Source organism: Etheostoma spectabile, chromosome 24 (genome assembly GCF_008692095.1).
Source record: "Etheostoma spectabile isolate EspeVRDwgs_2016 chromosome 24, UIUC_Espe_1.0, whole genome shotgun sequence".
Lineage (NCBI taxonomy): Eukaryota > Metazoa > Chordata > Actinopteri > Perciformes > Percidae > Etheostoma > Etheostoma spectabile.
Window position 1 is genome coordinate 315,122 of NC_045756.1, and position 1,740 is coordinate 316,861.

The window sequence follows — 1,740 nt, forward strand, 5'->3', positions numbered from 1 at the left end:
CACACACACACACACACACACACACACACACACACACACACACACTCTCGTCTAGCTTCTTCCTGCTGCATTTACATGTTTTATGTGTGTGATGTGATTTATGTCTTTTAGCTGTTAGGCGATGTTGATTCTGTTCCTCTGTCATTTATGAAGTTTTTTTACTTGACACTTGTGCATCCTAATAACAAGTAAAAGATGGTTTAAGTCCATTGAACTGTCGACAACAGGTGCTACAGAGCTAAATAATGTTACATACATTTACAGGAATACAGGAAATATATTTAAATATACATGAAAGGGTAAATATGTCTGCTTTCCTTCCTTTTCTTTAAATATGTTTCCTGTAAAGGGAAACAGCCTGGGTTGAAAGTCCTATGATTTCTGGCAAATTTTAAGTATTCAACAAATGTAAGGTTTTGGTTCTTTCGTCTTTTCGCTGTGTATTTTGGCATTTTATAGACTAAACAATGCTAATGCTAAACACATGCATTTATAAAACACAAATTGTTAGTTTTGGCCCTTATGTAAGTGTTTCTGAACGGACAGATCAGCAGAGAGCGAGCGGGTGGGGAACATCAGCATCGCTGCGTGGCAGATGGAGGAGAGAGCCGATCAGAGGGTGTCGGTCAGCCGCCTGCCAGACAGCGTCAACGGCCGGGTAAGAAGCACGGCCTTCTGGGAGTTTTAGGTTTGAAACGTCATTTCTGTGTTCAGTCAAACTCCCTGCATGCAGAGGATCTGGTGTGTCCATACTTACCATATTGTTAATAAAAGAATCAAGTACTGTAGGTTGTTCTTAGGGCTGCACAGTGTGTCATTTTATCATCACATTGCGTCACCTTGCAAAAGGCTGCGACATCGCGAAAGACACTTTTTGTTTTAGTGGTGCCTTTTATATTCAATTGGACTTTTGTTTTAAGTTAACGAACAGTTTGTTGTAGAAAGCATTTTAGCAGAATATTGAAAGCAGCAGAACTGAGCGCTCTTTAATATTTGATTATTTATTGCAAGTAATATTGTTATCATGATATTCCACATCATTGCTTTTTGCATATTTCCCTCATGTCGTGCAGCCCTAGTTGTTATAGTGTCTGTTCAAAGGTAAAGTGTTGTATGATTAGTGGTTAGGGCTTCATTTCAGATGATGTATATCTGATTTTGAGCAGAAATGTTTAATTCACCTCTAGCCTAGCACTTGGATACTTATTTATAACAGATTTGGATTCATTAATGACCTCTGGCTGTATATGCATTGCTTTAATGGGACAGTGTAAACAGATGAAATGTTATGTGTGGTCAGAGTGAGTCATAATCTCTTCACTGTACAGTAAATTGTGTCTCTGAGGCTTCCTGTTCGTCTGTGTACTGCTTAATAATTCAATCAAACGCCACAGAACCGACTTTGTGTCGTAACAATCATGTCACACAGCCTCACACTGCAGTACAGTGACTTCTCTTAGTGGATTTGGTTTGTGTAGGAGCACTGTCAGTGTGGTTGGAGTGGTGTAGGTGACGTAGGCCTGAAAGAGAAGCGTCCTACTAGATGGAGGTAGTGGTTGATGTAACACCAGGACGTGTGTTGTCCTGCAGACGATGCTGCCTGTCGACCAGAGCCTCACCGAGTCGATGGGAGTCCGAATCAAGTACGCCTCGCTGTGCAAAGACACGCTGCTGCGCTCAGGTACTTTTTCAGAAACATCCCACCTTCCAGCACAGGGTTCCCCCCCCCCCCCAGTGTGT

The 1,740-nt window shown here is 41.7% G+C and overlaps 1 protein-coding gene across 1 annotated transcript in view; it reads left to right on the forward strand.

The window, feature by feature from the left end:
- inpp4ab (inositol polyphosphate-4-phosphatase type I Ab) overlaps positions 1 to 1,740 on the forward strand; it is a 41,750-nt gene that overhangs the window by 16,993 nt on the left and 23,017 nt on the right. Inside the window, 2 exon segments of the mRNA XM_032506367.1 lie at positions 547 to 658; positions 1,591 to 1,681. Of these exon segments, the coding sequence (XP_032362258.1) occupies positions 547 to 658; positions 1,591 to 1,681 (203 nt within the window).